The sequence below is a fragment of the Diceros bicornis genome, chromosome 3 (assembly GCF_020826845.1).
Source record: "Diceros bicornis minor isolate mBicDic1 chromosome 3, mDicBic1.mat.cur, whole genome shotgun sequence".
Lineage (NCBI taxonomy): Eukaryota > Metazoa > Chordata > Mammalia > Perissodactyla > Rhinocerotidae > Diceros > Diceros bicornis.
Window position 1 is genome coordinate 18,022,310 of NC_080742.1, and position 19,122 is coordinate 18,041,431.

General features: G+C 35.3%; 1 protein-coding gene across 1 annotated transcript in view; it reads right to left on the bottom strand.

Annotated features, from left to right (window-relative positions):
• Positions 1 to 7,611: 7,611 nt before the first annotated feature.
• The window catches only part of GNAT3 (G protein subunit alpha transducin 3), a 48,508-nt gene continuing 36,997 nt past the window's right edge, over positions 7,612 to 19,122 (bottom strand). Inside the window, exons 6-8 of the mRNA XM_058568494.1 lie at positions 10,928 to 11,057; positions 10,585 to 10,738; positions 7,612 to 7,802 (exon numbers count right to left, since the gene is read on the bottom strand). Of these exons, the coding sequence (XP_058424477.1) occupies positions 7,612 to 7,802; positions 10,585 to 10,738; positions 10,928 to 11,057 (475 nt within the window). The remainder of the gene's footprint in view (positions 7,803 to 10,584; positions 10,739 to 10,927; positions 11,058 to 19,122) is intronic.

The following is a 19,122-nucleotide window of genomic DNA, read 5'->3' on the forward strand; positions in this document are numbered from 1 at the left end:
TTATTATGTTGAGGTACACTGCCTCTATACCCACTTTGTTGAGAGTTTTTATCATAATTGAATGTTGAATTTTGTCAAATGCTTCTTCTGCATCTATTGAGATGATCATGTGATTTTTATTCTTCATTTTGTTAATGTAGTGTATCATGTTGATTGATTTATGGATGTTGAACCATCCTTGCATCTCAGAAATAAATCCCACTTGATCGTGGTATATAATCCTTTTAAGATATTGTTGAATTCAGTTTGCTAATATCTTACTGAGGATTTTTGCTTCTATATTCATCAGGAATATTGGCCTATAATTTTCTTTTTTTGTGGTGTCCTTGTTTGGTTTTGGTATCACGGTAATGCTGACCTTGTAAAATAAGTCTGAAAGTGTTCCCTCCTCTTCAGCTTTTTGGAAGAGCTTGAGAGGATAGGTATTAAATCTTCTTTGAATGTTTGGTAGAATTCTCCAGTGAAGCAGTCTGGTCTGGACTTTTGTTTGTTGGGTTGTTTTTTATTACTGATTCAATCTCCTTACTTGTAATCAGTCTATTTAGATTTTCTATTTCTTCATGATTCAGTTTTGGAAGAGTGTATGGTTCTAGGAATTTATCCATTGCTTCTAGGTTGTGCAATTTGTTGGCGCATAATTATTCATAGTTGTTTCTTATGATGCTTTGTATTGCTTTGGTATCAGCTGTAACTTCTCTTCTTTCATCTCTGATTTTACTTATTTGAACCCTCTCTCATTTTCTTAGTGAGTCTAGCTAACAGTTTGTCAATTTTGCTTATCTTTTCAAAGAACCAGCTTGTAGTTTCATTAATCTTTTCCATAGTTTTTTTAGTCTCTATTTCATTTGTTTCTGCTCTGATCTTTATTATTTCCTTCCTTACACTAACTTTGGGCTTGTTTGTTCTGCTTTTTTCTAGTTCCTTTAGGTGTAAAGTTGGATTGTTTATTTGAAATTTTTCTTATTTTATGAGGTAGGCCTGTCTTGTTATGAACTTCCCTTTTAGAACTGCTTTTGCTGCATCCCATAGATTTTGGTATGTAGCATTTCCATTTTCATTTGTCTTGAGATTTTTTTTATTTCTCCTTTGATTTCTTTGTTAACTCATTGGTTGTTTAGTAGCATGTTGTTTAATCTCCATATAATTTTGAATTTTCCAGTTTTCTTTATTGTGATTAAAGTTTCATATCATTGTGATTGGAAAAGATTCTTGATATGATTTCAGTCTTCTTAAATTTATTGAGACTTGTTTTATGGCCTGACATATAATCTACCTTGGAGAATGTTCTGTGTGCACTTGTGTGTATATATGTATATTTTGCTGGTTTTGGCTGGAATGTTCTGTATATATCTATTAAGTCCATCTGATCTAATATGTTGTTTAAGGTCAATGTTTCCTTATTGATTTTCTGTCTGGATGACCTATCCATTTATGTAAGGGGTATTAAAGTCCCCTACTATTATTGTATTGCTATCAATTTTTCCCTTTAGGTCTGTTAATATTTGCTTTATATATTTAGGTGTTCCTATATTGAGTGCATAAATATTTAAAAATGTTATATCTTCTTGTTTGATTGACTCCTTTATTATCATGTAATGCCCATCTTTGTCTTTTATTATAGCTTTTGTTTTAAAGTATATTTTGTCTGATATAAGTATAGCTACTCCAGCTTTCTTTTGGTGTTCATTTGCATAAAACATCTTTTCCCATCCCACCACTTTCAGTCTGTGTGTGTCTTACACCTGAAGTAAGCCTCTTATAGGTAGCATGTATATGGGTCTTGTTTTTTTTTTTTTTCCGATCCAGCCACTCTATGTCTTTTGATTTGAGAATTTAGTCCATTTACATTTAAAGTAATTATAGATAGGTATATACTTATTGCCATTTTGTTAATTGTTTTCTGGCTGTTTTGTAGTTCCTCTCTGGTCCTTTCTTCTTCTCTTGGTCTCTTCCTTTGTGGTTTGATGACTTTCTTTAGAGTTATGCTTAGATTCCATTCTCATTATCTTTTGTTATCTACTATATGTTTTTGCTTTGTGGTTACCACGAGAGGTTTTTCTGAGGTTTTATCTTGTTCTTTTGTTTGGAACATATTCTTGTGTTTCCTCATTTTCCTTGACTCTATGTTTGTTTCTACGTATTAGATAAAACAGCTGCCTCTCTCAAACTTAAAGGAGTGGTCACAGGAAGACTGGGTCTGTGTTTCAGGCTGCCATCTGTGCAGAGCCCTAGGGGTGGTAGCCTGCCAAGAACTGTCTCCCTGATTGTTTCAGCCCCATGGGCCCCAAAAACTCAAGCCCACCCAGCCACTGGAGTGAGACATTCAAGGGTCATCCTCTGTGTGGACTGTGCATGCCCACCACCTTTAGCAAGGCTACAAACAGCGACTGGGCTGAGGTAGGGTGAGCCAATCTGGCTTTAGCAGGGCTGTGGGTGGGGGCCAGGGCAGGGCAAGCCCTCCAGTGCTAGCAAGGGAGAGGGAGCAAATGGCACCAGACAATGCCTCCATCTCCAGAGAGACTTCCAACAGACCCCTGCCCTTCCAGAAGATACTTTAAGGTTAACAAATGAATCTCTTTCACATATGGTCTAGGCATTTCTCAAACTGCTGCTTTTGTGCTGGGTCCTGGGGTGAGTAAGTCTGTTCATAAGCCTTTTAAGAGTAGAATCTCAGTTTCCTGCAATGCTTACCCCCTCTGAACATGAACCCCATTGGTTTTCAAAGCCAGATGTTTTGGGGGCTTGATTCTCTCGTGCAGGTCCCAAAAGTTGGGGTGCCCATTGTGGAACCCTTACTCTTCAGGGAAAGCTCTGTATTTGTGAGATCCCTCCCGATTGTGGGTCACCATGTGGGGGGTGGGGTTTTTGGCAGGATTGTGTTTCTGCCTCTCCTGTCTCCATGTGGCCCTTTCATCCTTTGTTGTGGAGAAGCTGTTCAGCTAGTTTTCAGATCTTTATCAGAGGACATTGTTCTGTATGTAGCTGTAGATTTGGTGTGTCTGTGGGAGATGGTGAGTTCAGGATCTTCCTACGTCACCATCTTGAACTGCCTTCCTCATAAAATTGTTTCTTTTGGTTGCAAATTATCTCACGTAACTTCTGCTATATATAAATGTACACTCGTACACCAATATTTTTTAAATGTAATAAAATATTCAGATTGTACTTGGGTAAGATAATCCTAGCATAGATCATCTTTTCCTTTGGCATTCTGCATGGGGTGCTTTTTATGCTAACCTTTCTTATGCTAACTACAAGTACAGTCATCTAGTATTTTCTCTAATATAAGGCTTTTAATGTGTTAAAATAGAAACAGTCTCCATTGGTTTTGATATTATAACAGCATTTAACATTTGACAATTTTTCTTTTTCAGAAAAGAAAATGCACAACAGCATACATTGAAAAATGATTTTCAATCACATATGTATGCTAGGTTTTGTTTCAATCTGACCAATTTAGAAAATATGAATGTCTTTCAAACAAAATAATAACTTTGTTTGTGTGTCTCATATATTATTCTTTATCTGAAAGGTCTAATAATTAGAGGGCCATTACTGTGCCTATTAAGTAATTTAGGGTCTTTTTATTTCCTTTTTTTCGTGACTATTTATTTCTTAACTACTGTGACAAATATGGTTTAAAATAAAAATTGTGCTATTACTAATGAAAAATGTGCTGGCAGCAGGAGTGCTGGTAACAGAAAATGTCACAGAGCACTCATTTTCTTCTTGACTTGTGGAGTGGTGGCTATGGAAAACGTTGTAATAATAAGCAGAATAATGGAACGGTTTATGTTTAACAAATGGAATTTTACTTTGATTTACTGAAAAGATACACGTTAATAAGCAGCCAATTGATTACTATTCACAAAACGTAGTTGTTAGGAATGAAATTATTTTTCTTCTACCTTTCCCTGTAAGCTAATTAAGATTTTAGACACAACACAGATTAATGAAAAAATACACTTTACAAAATTAATCGTTGCTTAGATTTAAACAACAGTTTGAAAATGGCAAAAAAAATAATAATAATAATAAGACCATAAGAAGAGACTAAATGTCTGTATAACACCAAACAAATTGGGAGCTGTTTCAATAGCTTTGCTATTCACAAATTTGACTAAAATAGTGCATATTATGATGATCAGAAGATTATCATATACTACTGAGCTAAAAGCACAAAGTGAACTATAGTTCTTAATAGGATTTTATTATCTGTTTCATTAAAGTTATTGGTAATCCAAATTTATTGTTTGCAACATTTGGGTAGAAAAACTTGTGATGTAAGTGTGCCCCCCTGTGGCTGTAGATTAGTTTGTGAGAATGTCGGACAAGGCCTAAATGGAAAGAGGGCCTACACTGATTATATTATTTCGTGAATATGTACTCCATCCCAGGCAGACGGTTGTCTCTCCTATTTTTAAAGTTAGACTAGGTTAGAGGACTTATAATTTCTCCTGTAGTTCTTACAAGTATTTTATTTTTAGTAGCCATACATGTTAACAAACAGGTCCACCTCTGATTCTGAAGTGGTGTAACATAGTAACAACATATAAATCAACACAAAAGATTTATTTCTCCTCATCTACATAGTGTTTAGGTCAAGCCTGAGAGATTCTCAGCAAGTAATTTAACATGCATTTGGGAATTAAATAGGATAATGGATCAAGTAAGAAAATTTGTATAAGGACAGGCCCATCGCCTGAAAAGTAGTTTGCCCATTTGTGTGATACACATGAAGACTGTTATTTGTCTATAAATTTTATTAATCAATAGGATATTGGCATCTATAATGTATCTTGTAGATTGCACAGAATTTGAAACCCCTTTTCAATAGAGCTTCTTTGTAAAGTTGCCAACTTTTATATTTTGACACAGAGATATTACCCAGTTAACACTCTTCCTCATTTAACTTTCTAGTTACTAGTCCCAAGAGACAAAGACTTATCTACTGACCAGTTCATGCTTCTGGAAAATCTCTGCAAGGACTAGTTGTTAGTGACCCCATTAGATGTAAGCCCATACCAGATCTCTGAGGTAGTGCAGTGTGTCTACAATTGGACAAATCTTAGAAATCAATGAGTTGGGAGTGTTAAAAATCTAAGACAAGCAGAATGTTGAGTCGGGAAGAGAAACCTCAAAATAATAGAAAAGAGAAAATAGTATAATCACATTTGAACTTTGAATGACAATGGCTAAGACTGCTTCTTTGAGACACTACACAAGCAAGGACTAACAGTTGAATTTTCAGTTGAAACAAGTGTTTCAATTCTAACCAACTTTTAATATTGCTAGTCTCAGTGTGAGTTTCAAGTTTCTTCCTGCTAAAGCATAGCTTCCCATATTCACCATTTTGTTACTTTCTTTCATTAGCCCAAAAAGCTGTGCATCTGCTCCAACCATTTTTATTAAAAATGTAAAAAGTAAAATCAGAAATAGACTCAATTTTAAGGAGTGCAGTCATTAAAGAAATAATGCAAACATCTACTTTATATTTTCTCTACTAAAAATTTCTCTTCTTAATTAAAATTTATTGCTTAGAATAGCAACTATTTTTGATTGTGAAGAAAATTTTTTTAAATTTTAATCATAGGATGGGAAGGCATTGTACAGTTTTTGTGTTTTTTTTTAAATAATCCAAACTGACCTCAAATTTTAGTTTGGTCATTTAACATATGTTTTAAAGTTCTCAGAGAACAGTATTTCATAAATAAATATTGATGCCTGTCAATTTTTTGCACAGATTGAAATGAGTTATGTACTTTTAAAAGACGAACCATTTCTGACCCCCCCACCTATGTTATCTAAAAGAGAAATCCTAAAGGTAAGTCAGAGTCAAAATCTAAATAATAATAATAGTCATATTTCAAAAAATATATTATTCCTTTCTGGAAAATTATCTTCACACTGATGGAGAAAAACAGAGTAGAGTAGGAGGAAAAAAAAAAGACAAAGCAATGGTGAAATGATAGCATTTGTAATCTTAATTTAAAATCTCAAAGCATTGAATATCTCCTAGTAAAATATTGGGTTGTTGTCATACAGATATTGGTTCTTAGCCAGAAAATTTTATTGAATGCCTGAACTAAATGTTCTCTCTAGCTTTTTTTGTCCTTGGTATCTTAGGATCCTTAAAAATTTATATTCTGCAAAGGAATTTCAAATTAATTTTTCTTACTATAACATTTTTATTTGACTGTATTTGTTAACTCCTTTGTGTTTTTGAAAATAAAGCCAGAGACACTCTGAAATATTCAAGGTTACTTATCGAATATGAGCATTCTTATGTGTTCAGAATGGAAATGTGTCACAGAACAATGAAGTAGTGACGCTGAGACAGAGCCACCTAAATTCACCTGAGCTACAGATTGGCAAATTACTTAATTTACATTCCCTTCATCCCATCTAGCGTGTATAAACCTAATTAGCTCTCTTTTGAGAGTAGTTATAAATCTTATGTGCTGACCTACTATTCTGACCTATATGTCACTTTTTATGGGTACAGAGGGTAAATGATATTGAGACATCTTGACAATGGTACACACTTTAAAAAAGGAAAAAGTCTTCTTTTCTGTTCATAAATCATATGATGTGATTTGTAAGGCACCAAATTAGCTTTTAAAAAGTAGACTTTGACCATTAGCATACCATAACTTTTCGAATGGACCACCCAGTACTAACAGAGAAGCTCAATGTTTCTCTTCTAAAAAAATCTCCTAATTTCTCGCTCTTACTTCCTACTTCTTATTCACAAAACCAAAACATACTAGTACTAAGACATTGAATTATTTTTTTCTCTTGCAGTCTAGAATTCTTGTCCCCAAACCATCAATTATGATAATGTTCTATGCCACTCTGGAATAAATGTGGGAAATAAGTACTCCATTGAGAACTATTGTTCAGCCTGAATAGCCTTGCACTGTGTGCTTAACCATGCAAGGTCCCCTGTTTTCAATCAGGTTGGTGCAAAGAGATATATTATTGAAATCCTCTTCTAAGGGTAAATTCAGCATTAATGACTTTTTCGAAGGAAAAAACATGTAGCAGATGAAATTACATGCATTTCTTTTGCATACGTAATTTCCCATCAACAAGAATACGTGTAGTGAACATTTCATTTGCAGCTAGCTGAATAGGAGTAATTAACCAATAAAATACCACATGTATCATCTTTGAATAGTATCTAAAGTACAGGCACAGCTACATTGTCAACAAAAATGAATGCCTCTCGAGATCTGGCCAATGGAAATAATATGGAATACCTTGCATTTTTCATTGTTGTGATTAAAAACAGGCCGCAATGCAGAAGTTTACTTCTGAGCAAATTCAGTGTCACTAATATGTGCTGTTATAGAGTTACCAAAATGTACCAGTTTTCAGACCTGAGGACATCAAAGACACCCCCATCCTCAGTGTCCCAGAGAAATCAAAGCTTATTCAGATACAGGTGACAATACATTAAAATTTTTGCGTGAAAACTTTTTGCTTTGTAATGCTAATCATATTTGTAGATAAGTTAATATCTATTAAAACTAAACACATCACACAGCACCATTCCTTTTATATCTTGAAAAGCATACATGAGCAAGAGTGAAAGAGAAAAAGGATTGATTAGAAAAGCCCACAGTCTTTCAGATTCTCCTTGATGATTATGTCTGTAACTGCGTCAAACACGAACTTGACATTTTGAGTATCTGTAGCACAGGTCATGTGGGCATAAATTTCCTTATCTTCTTTTTTTAAATTCAGGTCTAGAAACTGGTTCTTGATGTAGTTCCCTGCATCTTCAAATGTATTTGGCCCTTGTTAAAAAAAAAAATTTAAAGTAAATGTTAATTGCATTTTTAAAAGAATATAAATAACATTAGTAAGTTTTAGGATTTTCCTTTGTGTGCTGCTATTGGATGTACTCAGTATTGAAAAATTAAAAAGAGATTGGTCAATTATCAGGGATTTACGCAATATCTACTTTGTGCTGGGAACTATGCTTACCCCACTGGAGGCTTCTGGTGGCTAAAATGTAACCTCTACATTAAAAAGCTCAGAATATAGTAGAAATACTAACATATTTACACAACAAAGTGAGTGAGTAATTAAGCCTGTAAATATGTGAAAAGCTGTGCATGGATATGTGTATATGGGTGTGTGCATGTGTTTTAATACGAACTAAAAGAAGAAAAAAATAGAAATTATAGATGAACTACAGAACTCGTAGAAATTATAGATGAAGTAGAAATTATAGATGAACTACCACTACAGAATGAGGTGGTATCTGAGCTGGACCTTCGGGCATAGCTAGAAGAGAGAAGAAAAACAGGATGAGTGAACGGCAAAAAGTGAGAGGGAGAACGGCCTGTCCACCAGACGTGAGGGAAGGGTAGAGAAGCGGATTGCACCTTGGAAAATCTGGTCAGATGGAAATGACAGATCTTTGCAGAGGAATTGTAGGAAATCAAGTAGAATAGATGGTATGGGCCAGAGTATGAACTGTGTTGCTAACTAAACAAAATGGCTGAGATGAGATATGTAAGACTATAGGAGCTATTCTTGACTGATGTTTTAGTTGAGCTAAATGAACAGCTGATGAAGGCTGTGCTTGAGAAAGTTTAACCTCATAGCAGGACAGACAATGATCAACTGGGAAAAGGCGGAAATAAAATAGGAAGGCTAACAAATACAGAGCAGCTAAAAGTGACCTGGTGATTGGCTTGATAACAGAATATGCTTAGTGGGGACCTAACACAAGATAGAGCAGTAACATAAGGATTTTTGAGCAGATAAGAGTTTGTTCCCCGCTTTATTGTAGCTAGGAGAAAAATTCCATGAGGCACAATATTTAAAACAATGAAACATGGCTAAAATCCAAAACACTGACGCCACCACTTGCTGGTAAAGATGTGGAGCCACAGGAGCTCTCATTCATTGCTGCTGGGAATGCAAAATGGTACAGCCACTCTGGAAGGCAGTTTGGCAGTTTCTCAGTGAGCTAAACATAGTCTTACCACACAATCCAGCAATTGCACTCCTAGGTATTTACACAAAAACTTATGTGCACACAAAAACCTGCACATGGATATTTATAGCAGCTGTACGCATAATTGCCAAAAATTGGAAGCAACCAAAATGTCCTTCAGTAGGTGAAAGAATAAAGGAACTGATTTGTTTATGGAATGGAATATTATTCAGCAATAAAAAGAAATAAGCTATCAACCCACAAAAAGGCATGGAGGAAAATTAAATGGATATTGCATTTAAAATTGAAAAGTGAAAGAAGTCAGTTAGAAAATGCCATATACTGTATGGTTCCAGCTAAATGACATTCTAGAAAGGGCAAAACTATAGATACCATACAAAGATTAGTGGTTGCCAAAGGTTGGAGGAGAGGGGAGAGGCATGAATAGGCAGAGAACAGGTGATTTTTAGAGCAGTGAAGCTATTCTTCATGATACTATAATGGTGGATACATCACATGCATTTGCAAAACCCATTGAACTGCACAACACAAAAAATTAACTCTAATGCACACTATGGACTTTGGTTAATAATGTATCAATATCAGTTCGTCAGTTGTCACAAATGTACCACATCAATGCAAGATATTAATAATAGAGGAAACTGGGAGCTGACCAGAGAGGGAGTATATGGGAACTCAGTTTCTCTGTTCATTTTTTCTGTAAACTAAAAACTGCTCTAAGAAGTAAACTCTATTGGTTAAAAGAAACATGCAAACTTAATTATGTCTGTATTTAATTTGTGATATTCAATATAGAATCATGATTATATTTAATCACATGATAAATGTGTGAACATATAATTAATAATATTTATAAATATGGAAGAGAGATATAAGCACTAACTAAAGATTAGCACAAATAGCTATTTCTACAGAATGCCATGCTCCTAGCAATATTTGAGCTACCCATATATCTAGGTGGTGAAATTGGGTCTGTATTTGTGTTTAAATCATAAATATTTCCATCTTACACAATTTCATTAACAACAAAGCATGTAACCATTTACAAGAAAAAAAAAAGTTGTCTCTGAAGCAGTAACAACACTTCTGTAGAACCTGACTTTTATAGTCATTGACTAATAGGATTAGCACTAAAACTCTAGGACCTAGAAAACTGAAAAAAGAGAAGACATTACTATTCTCAAATTCATTCAAACTATCCGTCTGGAAACTTAATTCAGACTTTGAAGAGCCACATGGAGATCTAGGACAGTATCACAAGGTTTCATTAGAAAATACGTAAAAAATGTCATTTTGGAATAAAATTTAAGTTCCTACCATAATGTTTAAGATAACATAGTTTGCAATGTTGTTTGATACATGATTTAGAGTAGCAACCCTGGTCTCTCTAACCGCCTCCCATTTATCCCTTAGAGCTTTGCTTTACCGCAGACAATGTAGAGAGGGTTTCCTCTCTATTTGTACAATTCTTTCCAGTTTGGATCATACACACGACTAAAAAAATTATTATGAGTCTCAACCTCATAAATATTACATGTCAAGATCCACATAGGAAAATATATGTCTATATAAGAATTTACTACGGTGGAATTAAAGGAAAAGAATCTTACCAGTGTACTCTGGAAAGCAGATACTAAGATGCACTTTGGTTACTTTTTCTTGAAAGAGGTCTTTTTTATTAAGAAACAGGACGATGGAGGTGGTTGCAAAGTACTTGTGATTACAGATACTATTGAACAGGTGAAGGCTTTCATGCATTCTGTTCTGTTAGGTACAAAAGATGGGAATGTGTAGGATTATTATTTGCAAAATATTACTGTTGGGCACTAGAAACAAGCATCTAGAGGCACATCTAGCTTTGGAAGGCCGTATTGAGTTGGGAAAAGTGGTACTAATAGTGGAAAGTACAAACGCCTGTTTTTCACCCTGGCTTTATTTTCCTTTTAGACTCACCACTTCTTCATCTTCCACCAGGACCATGTCATAGGCACTGAGTGCGGCACAAAATATAATGCATGTGACTCCTTCAAAGCAGTGGATCCATTTCTTTCTCTCAGATCTCTGTCCACCTACATCGAACATTCTTTAAAAAAATCAAAATAACCGCATAATGAATCTTACAAATATCTTCCAAAATTTATATTAAGATTAACATTTAGAGTTATAAAAGGATGCTCTCATATCTTTAAAAAGTATTCTTTTGATTTTATTGATTATAAAATAAGTCTTATTTGGCCAGTTTACAGTTCAAGAACTAGAGAAAAAAGGAGAAAGCTCATCTCTTTTTTCTTTTTATTATTATTCATGCAGACTAGGGTAAAATCATTCACATGCTGACTTTGAGCAGCTGGGAAATTTAAAGCAGTTTAGAATTTTAGTAAGAAATGTATTAGCCTCAGGAGATTTTGATAAAGTCTATACATAGTCTTAAATTAATAGAACCTTCAAGAAGATTGGAAGCTACCATAGTTCTGATACTACGATGCCTGTTCTCTGAGCTCTTCCTACATTCATTCATTCAAACAATTATTGTTTGCATTCTATGTACTAGACAGTGTGCTAGGCCGACTGACACAAAGATGAAAAGATACGGTCATCATCTTGAAAGAGCTTGCTGTCTTGTAGAAAGAAAAACAGATACATTATTACAATATTATATAATAAATTTTCTAATATACAAGGTAAAATGTGAGCCCAGAAGAAGGTTTATGTCAGCCTGAGGGATCATGAAACTTTCTCAGAGAAGGTGTTTGAAAATTTGGCCCTCCCTCTCTTTTGGTATTTTGGCACCATTGTGGACATAATGACTCAATAAAGAAACTAGGAGATAAACTCTTAATACCACCCTTTCCTTCATCCTCCATGTAGTACACATCCAAAATGCTGTTTCTAATTCACCCACTACTATCCAAGTCCTCCCCTCTTGCACAGGCCACCAACATTTCTCACCAGGGCCACCGAGAGAGTGCCCTCCCTGTTTCTATGCTTACAGCCTACCATCAATTCCCACAGCACTCAGAATTTTGTTTTAATGTGAATCTTACCAACCATTTTCCTGCTTACAGCTTTTCAAAGCCTTCTTCCCTTAGCATCAAACACAAACTGGTTTCCACGACCTATAAGGGTCTTGCTGTTGTGGTTCCTGCCTACCTTTCCAAGCTTAGTTCATACCACTTTCCTCTTTTTAATGCAGTCCAATCACAAGGACTTTCCTTCAGTTCCTTTATTATAAACCTTTTTGCTCTCTCAGGACTTTTGCATAGTCTGTCTCCTTTCCACATGACACGATTCCTTTTTTCCTTATGTAAAACGGCTTCTTTCTCAACTTGCAGGTCTTAACGTCAATATTTCCTTCACAAAGAGGCCTCCTTGAGTGTCCATGTAAATTGTATCTCTCTCCATCCCCCATTTACTTTCTATCCCACCACTTTCCTTGTTTCCTTTATAGTAATTGTCACAGTTGATAATTAACTGGTTTGTTCATTTTTCTTACATGTTTCATAGCTAGCATCTCCCCAGTAGAAGAGCAGCCTCATGAGAACAGAGACTTCATCTGTGTTAGTGACTGCTATATTCCAGTGCAAGGCACCATGCCTGACACGATACACATGCAATAAATATTTGCTAATAAATGAAGAGATTCCATGTTAATGGGATGCAGGGGGGATTTTTACATAAAGCACATATGCAAATCATCAAGGCATAAGAACATGGCATATTGGGGGTAAGCAAATAATTTATATTTTGGGGAACATAAGGATTAAGGTAGAAACACTGAGATATATGGCCTGATAATTATTTGTTTATTCACCAAATGTTTATTGAGCACTTATACCAGGTACTGGAGATTCAGTGTCTAGAATCTTCTAATCTAGTAGTGGTGGGGGGTGTGTATGTGTGTGTGTGTTTGTAAATAGTCTTAGGTGTCAGTATATGATAGAGAGTGTAGGGGGTGGGTAGTAATTTGAAATGGAGTGATCAGAAACTGCAGAAGATGAGAGTTGTGTAAAAATCTATGGAGATGAGGGATTGAGCCAAGTGGATGTCTGGCAAGGAATCTTCCAGGTAGAGGCAACAGAGTGACAGCAAGAGCAGAGGATTTGAATGGGCAGGAGTAAGTCTGAGGTGTAAGTCTGGAAATAGATTTACTGTCTTTTATACTACCTGAGATGAATAGATGTTATATTGTGGTCAGTGAGGGACTATAGGAGATTTTTGGGTAGAGAATTAACATTTTTTGTTTGTTTGCTTGTTGTTATGTTAGGTCACTTTGATCTGAGTCCAGAAGGTAGATTTGATGAGGAAGAGAGTAGAGGCAAAGAAAGAAATTATGGGACTTGTGTAATAGTGTAAACCCCGGATATTAAGCACCAAGGAGCATCCAAGCTGTACAGAGATATCAAAGATAATAATGATCCTTGGGGCACTAAATGTCAATCAGCTAACTTACTGAAGATAATCGAAAGTATAATACACTGTACTTCATATTTCACATATTAACCAGTTAGAGAACAAATACATAGAACTAAAATTCTTCAAATATATATACGCACCAAGGCAAAATCCTTCAATTCAGTAGTAGATTGAACGACAAGACGCTCAGAATATTGAAGATCATGTTTGAGTTCAATAGTTACGTGATTTGAAAATTTAAATTCAGTGTCAATGAAGACTATCATATGTGCTGCTAATTAACAAACCCTCTGCAGTTTCAGACTTGCAATATAAATGGAGGAAGAGGGCAGGGTTTTGACTTTAAGGTTATATTATGTGAAAATTAACCAATAACTTTAATTTTTAGAAATCAGTCAACATTTTTATGAAAGCAAAGATAAAAATATGCATTCGGACCTTTAAATTTTTAGTCAAATGTTTCGTTAATCCATAAATGTAATCTCAGTCTTTTTTTCAGATTTTGAAAAGTAGAGTTTTACCTATTGCTTTACTGAAAAAACCTTTATTAAAATAAAGTATAAAATGTGGGAGAAATGGAAATAGTTCAGATCATGACTACTATTTCCTCCATAAATTCCCACATCACCAATTATAATGTTTTAATCTTAATTTAACACACCACATAAGAGTTTACTATTTGCCAGGCATGTAAGCATTCTATAATAATTAACTCATTTCAACTTCACCATAAACGTATAAGGTGGGTCCAATTATTATTCCTATTTTTCAGATGAGCCCTTTCAGCAGCTTGCCCAGGGCTTATTAATTCAACTAATATTTGTAATAAATTCTGTGGCTATGATCATTATGCTGTGAAAGGTATTGAACTTTGCTGTGCTGCTCATCAAGTGTAAGTCTATATACTTAGACCAGAGGTCCCCAACTAGTACATAGTGTTTATAGTTAGCTCTCAAACCCTCATCAAGTGGATTGGAATTATCTTTGCTGTGGAGTCTCTCCGTCCCCCAGATCAGACAGTAGTTCTATGTGTTGTCAAACAGGTTACCGGGCAAAAATTTTAAAATCTCCCTTTCCCAGGGGTTGTGTGCCATTCTTTTAATGGAGATAGTGTAGACAATCTAGATTCTAGGTGTTGTACGTATTCTCCATTTGATCGTATATGAATATATGATAGATCATTCGTTGGCAAAGAAATGTGATACTGTGATTGAACAAAGATGCATTAACTTGCGGATTTTGGTGAGTTGAGGAAGGAGTATAATTCTCTAGGTTTGAACTCCTGGTGGGCTTTTCAAACTACAACCACTCCTTGTACCCGCACCCACTAGATTTTAACATGTAAGAATCTCCATAGTTCGTGTTTCCTCTTTTGCTCTAATCCTCTCCTCAGGGTTTGCTTCCACAGTGGGTGTCATATAATGGAGAGCTAACTAATCATGGAACCAGGACAAAGGTCACTGGATGAATGGAATATTTGCACTAAGGGAGCCCGATGTTCAATTTCCACAGTAGGAATGGCAGTGCTGTAGGAACCAAATTCTAGGATACTGTGGCTAAGTTTTCTCCGCTAACTAGGACTTGGGTTAGTCCTGGTAGCATTTGTTTTTGAGCCTCTTTTTCTCTGCTTTTATGGCCAACTGACCTATCTCTATCCATTCTGACTGCTACATTCTTCCTTGAATCATGTTTATATTTTCAGTCAGATTATATTTAAATCTTGCAAATCTGAGAATATTCTTAAGTTGACTTTGTATAACTGCTCGATTTCCCTCCATGGTGACCAAATATTTTACCCCTGAGAGGAAAATCTTATTTTTCTCATGTTAATAGTTTTTTAATTTTTTAATTTTTGCAGGGAGTCCCTAGTAATACAACAGTAATAAGAATTATCAAGATATGGGTATTCCTAATTTATGGACTCTGGGGGGGCTATAAACTCCCCAGCAAAAGGGAAGAAGGAAATTTCATATATTTCCTACCTATTTCTTTTCTACAACATATGATCTCAGATGGCTTTCCCAAGAAATGGAACAGCTGAAAAATCTTTGAGATGAAAATCGAGTGACAGCAAGCCCAGCAGTCTCACTGGCTGTCTCCTGAGCTTCTCTGATGACTCAGCTTCTTTGCATGGTATTAACTTGGTATACCTTCTACTGACGGTATTAACCCCGATGTGTAAGGTAGCCATTCTCCTCTTGAGGTAAACATATACGGTTAGTAAGGGGTATATCTTGTGTAATAGGACCTTAGCCCAGTGTTCTTTCAACATATCATGCAGCCTCCAGTAAACATGTTTTAATAGGCTTAGCTTTCTCCCAAGGAAGGGAGGACAAAGACTACTCCTTCCTGGGTTTTACTCATATCAATGAAATCACTTCTGAAAGTCTATCTTAGAACGCATGCCAACAATCTTCTCATTTTATGACTCACTTGATAAACAATATATTTTTTCTCTGTGTGCAGATTGACATTAGAGACATAGGTCCAGGGAGCACTGAACATTTCTCTAATGCCATCAGCTATTATTGAGCTGAAATGCTCCTTAGCAAATCAGACCAATGGCTGGAGTTTTGCTTTTATATTGATTCTCCTGGATATTATGTTAGGTCTAAGAAGAGGTACATTTTGTTTTGCTGCTGTTGTAGTAATTTGTTTTTCATACATCTCTTTTCACTTTTACCTCTTCAAATTTTAATTTGGGGCTCATTTTAGAGGAATAAAGCATTACAACCTACTGAAACAATTTGGAGATTCCCAAAGTGGAGCATTTACTTATTATATGTTTCACTGAAGAAGGATTCTCCTATACATACATATCTACACACACACCATCATGAACATTCTGTGACAAACAAAAATAGAAATCAGAGAGAAACAGGTATACCTGCTGACTAAACATTTGATTGCTCAAATCTACATGGACAATTAATGAGGTGAATGGATATGTGATACAGCTTGAATACCCTTAATTCCCTGAATAGTCAAGGTAACCAGAGGGTTAGTGATATTTGTTGGAACCTGCAGTCCTCATTTTGAGTAAAGGGTTTTTTGTTTTATTTATTTATTTTTTTGGTAATACATATTTCCTTATTAAGTCTGATATTTAAGTTATGATTCTCAAATTTTTGTGTGTGTGTGTGAGGAAGATCAGCCCTGAGCTAACATCCGATGCTGATCCTCCTCTCTTTTTTTTTGCTGAGGAAAATTGGCCCTGAGCTAACATCTGTGCCCATCTTCCTCTACTTTATATGGGATGCTGCCACAGCATCAAGTGACAAGCGGTACATCGGTGTGCGACCAGGATCCGAACCCACGAAACCCGGGCTGCCAAGGCGGAGCGTCTGCACTTAACTGCCTGTGCCACTGGGACGGTGCCATAGGATTCTTAAATTTTAAAAAAATGTTTTAAAATGCCTGAAATGTATGATTTAGCTAAAAATTAACAGGCCAGGTTTTAAGTGATAGCTGAACATTGATTATTTGTTAAACTACACATGGCATTAGTAGAGGGCAAGCCATCAGAGTTTTATGGGTTTATATGAAACAGTTGACTACACAGTTGAGTTTTATAGTCTATTTTAAACAGTTCAGAAAGCTATTGAGTTTTATGGGTTTAAACAGTTGGCTAAATATTTGACCACATAAGAGTATTCACACTTCCTATCAGAATAGGTTATTATAAAATAACCTGCCCTTTATAGTGCTGCAAAATCTAGGTTAGCTAAAAATCGATAATGCTACTGCAGCTAATTTATTTGTTAGATGTCTTTGCTCATGCCATAAACATGTGACTTTCTTGGGGAAAAAAATCACAATTTCTGACATCACCTATATATTTGACCACAGAAAAATGAGATCTAATCTGAGTAGGAATTTATTTTAAACTATTCTGTTGAATGGGATTTATTCAAGATAATTGGTTGTATCAGAATTGGTATAACTTAAGATGACTACATATGACAGGGCCAACAGGTGGATCTGTGTCATCACTATGCAGCCACAGCAAAATGGCCTAACCCAGTCTTTCTCGTGTGCCCAGTTCTGAAAGTAGATCAGGGTAGATACCTGCAGACACAAAGGATATGCACAGAGGTCACTCTAGGTCCCTTAACTGCTGTGATTAAAAACAGAATCAAAAGGACTTATAACCATATGGGAGCCAGGGTCGCTAAACTCCCATAAGTATTAATACCATTATATACTTTCTACTAAATGTGTGTATGTCTGTCTGTTTCGAACTTAAAATTCTCAATAGATAATTCTCTAATTATTAAATAATGTAATTCAGAAAGTCATTAAAATAGATTCTATCACTAGAATAAATTAGATATCATGTTATATAGCCTATTATTTTGTAATATTAACCATAAACATACCCAAAACAAGTATATAGTCATACACGAGTTATTGTTCTGCAAGATCTAACAGAGAATAACAAAGCTAAGTTGACACAGCTGCTGAGTAGACAACCAGACTCACTCCTAAGCTGAGATAATCATACCCCCACAGAAATGAACATGTTGCACAGGATTCAACTTCAAATTCAGCAAAATTATACTTTATTTTATGTCATGGATCCACTCAAACATTGTTGAAAGTAGTTATGTTAAATTCACAAAATCTAAAGCTCTACGTTGTAATAGTTGCTGAACTTTTTTCCTTGGGTCTCATATGGTTTCACATCCTTTCAATTCTGTTTTTCAATCATGGGGCAATTAGGGAGAAAGTGACTTCTCTATAATCATTTGATAGATCCTTGTAAATCTATAAGTTCCTTGTCCTGAGGAATTATTTTATAACAATAAAAGGGCTCACATTTGCATTGTATTTTCCATTTACATAGTACTGTAATATCTGTAAAGATAATTTATTTTATCAGCTTGACAGTTGGAGTTCTGGTTTGACAAGAACTCTAAGGTAATTTTCATTAAATTAGGTAATACATGAAGATAATACAGTACATTGGCAGAGAGAATTTGTCATTTTGATGTTCCTGTATAAAATTCTAAAGTTCTCTAATTTAATATGTAAATTAAGTCTTTAGTTTTAAATAGTCATAGGATGATTTATGCCATGTGAATACAAATCAATGCTAATGCAATATATTTTAATACCTGTGCACTTACTGAAATGGAGTTGGAAGATAGACTGTTTTTATACTTCCTGTTTTGAAATACTACAAAACTTTACACTACAAAAGCCTATGCACTTTTGGAAAATCCTATTCAGTACTTCAAAAAAAAAAAGGGATTTAACTGTGGGAATTAAGGGATTAACATATCTCAATTGCTGTCACTAAACTTAAAAACGTATTTAAGGGGCCAGCTCTGTGGCCTAGTGGTTAAATTCAGTGTGCTCCGCTTTGGCAGCCCAGGTTCAGTTCCCGGGTGTGGACCTATACCACTTGTTGACAGCCATGCTGTGGCGATGTCCCACATACAAAATGGAGGAAGATTAGCACAGATGTTAGCTCAAGGCAAATCTTCCCCAAGCGACTAGAGGAAGATTGGCAACAGATGTTAGCTCAAGGCAAATTTTCCTCAGCAGAAAAGAAAAAAAAAAAGTGTTCAAATGGTTTTAAATAGTTCCTTAAGAAAAAAGTATAGTTGTTTTTTATATTTTATAGTAAAATGAAGTATATTTTCAAAATTTTATTGTTTAACTACTTGTGTTCAGAGAATTTCCCTGCATTTGAGTAAGTAGCTAGTATTTTCCATTCTCTTCCTCACAGA